The 2053-nt window shown below is 37.8% G+C and overlaps 1 protein-coding gene across 1 annotated transcript; it reads left to right on the plus strand.

Moving 5' to 3' along the window:
- The first annotated feature begins 864 nt into the window (after positions 1-864).
- On the plus strand, positions 865-1755 carry LOC118348903 (putative UPF0481 protein At3g02645). The gene has a single exon (XM_035691473.1). It carries the CDS (start codon positions 865-867, stop codon positions 1753-1755), a length of 891 nt encoding a protein of 296 aa, XP_035547366.1.
- The last annotated feature ends 298 nt before the right edge of the window (positions 1756-2053 follow it).

The following is a 2053-nucleotide window of genomic DNA, read 5'->3' on the forward strand; positions in this document are numbered from 1 at the left end:
TTCAATGTTATGGAGAACACATTAGCCATACCTCAGATGAGTTTGCAGAAATGATGGTACTTGATGGGTGTTTCATTATTGAGTTGTTCCACAAGTATGAAATCTATTACAAAGCAGGAGATTGTTAAGAGGACCCAATCTTTAAAATGAAGTGGGTGCTTCCTAGAATAGCTCGTGATCTACTGTTATTTGAAAACCAACTTCCATTCTTTGTTCTGGCTAAATTGTTTGGGATGAGTCAAAGTAACAACACACTTCTTCATAACAGATCCAGAAATTTAGGAGAGCACGTTGTCGATATTGATGAGGAGAAAGATGGAATTAGTGTTGAAAGCTCAACCTCCATAGCTATGACTCTCCTGAGATGACTTAATGATCTTGCCCTCAATTTTTTCTCTGGCGTTTTACCATTTGAATGGAGTGCCGATGCATCAAGTTATAATTCAACTAGAAAGATTAAGCATCTACTTTTTTTGGCGCATAGCTCTCACCCCTTCACTTCCAAACATGGTATGGCAACGTTTGATGGTCGGGTTCAGATTCAAGAACGTAGAGTTTGAGCATCTCCTTGGTCTCATACATACAACCATTTGTATTTTTTTACTTGATACAGAAATAGATCATGCCAGAGAATGTCAAGAGGTAGGAGTCAAACTCAAGAATGCAGAGATATTTAAGCGCCTATTTGGTCTGATTCGTGAAGCTATCATTCGATTACTTGCAAAAATGGAAAATATGAGGAAGGCAATTTCTTACACTACCGAATTTCAGAAACCTGGATTCCAAGTCAATATGGCAGAGATTGAAGACTAAGAATCAATTCCATATGGCTCAGAGTTTTAGGAGGCTGGAGTTGAATTCAATATGGCAAAGAAATTTAAGGATGATGTATACGAGATTGACCGCTGGATAACAATACCTTATGCCATTGAACTTCAAGAGGCTGGAATTGAATTCGACAAGGCAAAGAAATTTAAGGATCTACATGATCGAAATAGGAATGAAGACCAGAAGTCAAAACCGTGTCAAATAGGGACGCAAATGGATGGAGTCGAATTAAAGACATTAGAGAAATTTAAGCGTCTACTTTGTCTGGACAAGATTGAAAACTGGAAGTTAGTACCTTACGGCAAAGAGCTTCAGGAGGCTAGAGTCGAATTCAACAAGGCAAAGAAATTTAAGTGTCTACTTGCTCTTAGAGAGATTGAAGACTGGAACATACATGGCGCCACAGAGCTTGCAGAGGCTGGAATCAAATTCAAGAAGGCAGATAAATGTGACATGTTTTCCATAAAGTTCAACAATGGGCTAATGGAGATTTCACCTTTGAGCATAGGGGATCAAACAGAGACTTACTTACGAAATCTAATTGCATATGAGCAATACTGTGATCGAGACAATGGTTTTAATTACATCAGCAACTATGTGCGTTTCATGGATGATCTTATTAACACTCCAAAGGATGTTAAATTACTCCGTCGAAGAGGAATTATGAAAAATGATTTGGGTGATGATGAAGTTATTTCCACCATGGTTAACAAGCTTTGTGACAATATCAATTTTTCAACCACAGATTCTATTTATGCTAGAACTTCCATGGATGTGAACATGCATTGCAGGAGACACAAGAATGTATGGATGGCAAAATTAAGGCGCGATTATTTCAACAGTATTTGGGCCTTGCTTTCATTTTTGGCGGCTGTCTTATTGATTGCACTCGCAATTACACAAACCATATTTTCCATTATTCATTAGATTTTTCATGCAGTGTGTAAAACTTGATGTGTGTTCTCTTAGTTAATGTAATAAATATCAACAATGTGGAATGAAATTTATGATTGCTTAGACAGCGCGTAGATTATTCTACTTTTGAGGTCTTCATGTATTGTACTTTTTTCTCAAGAACTCTAGTTAGTACCATCATGTATATGCTAAATTTCTGTTTGCTTGCTTAGAACATTTGGTGCGTCCTTGAGGGGTTGATGGGCGAATGGAAGCACATAATGTGGTGTGACCGTACTAGAATTCTTGGTCATTCACCTAGCCGTACGGA

The sequence above is a fragment of the Juglans regia genome, chromosome 7, assembly GCF_001411555.2.
Source record: "Juglans regia cultivar Chandler chromosome 7, Walnut 2.0, whole genome shotgun sequence".
In the NCBI taxonomy this organism is placed as follows: domain Eukaryota; kingdom Viridiplantae; phylum Streptophyta; class Magnoliopsida; order Fagales; family Juglandaceae; genus Juglans; species Juglans regia.

Excerpts from the sequence above, each read along its gene's own strand:
- LOC118348903 (XM_035691473.1), top strand. The coding sequence starts at position 865 with ATGGCAAAGAAATTTAAGGATGATGTATACGAGATTGACCGCTGGATA.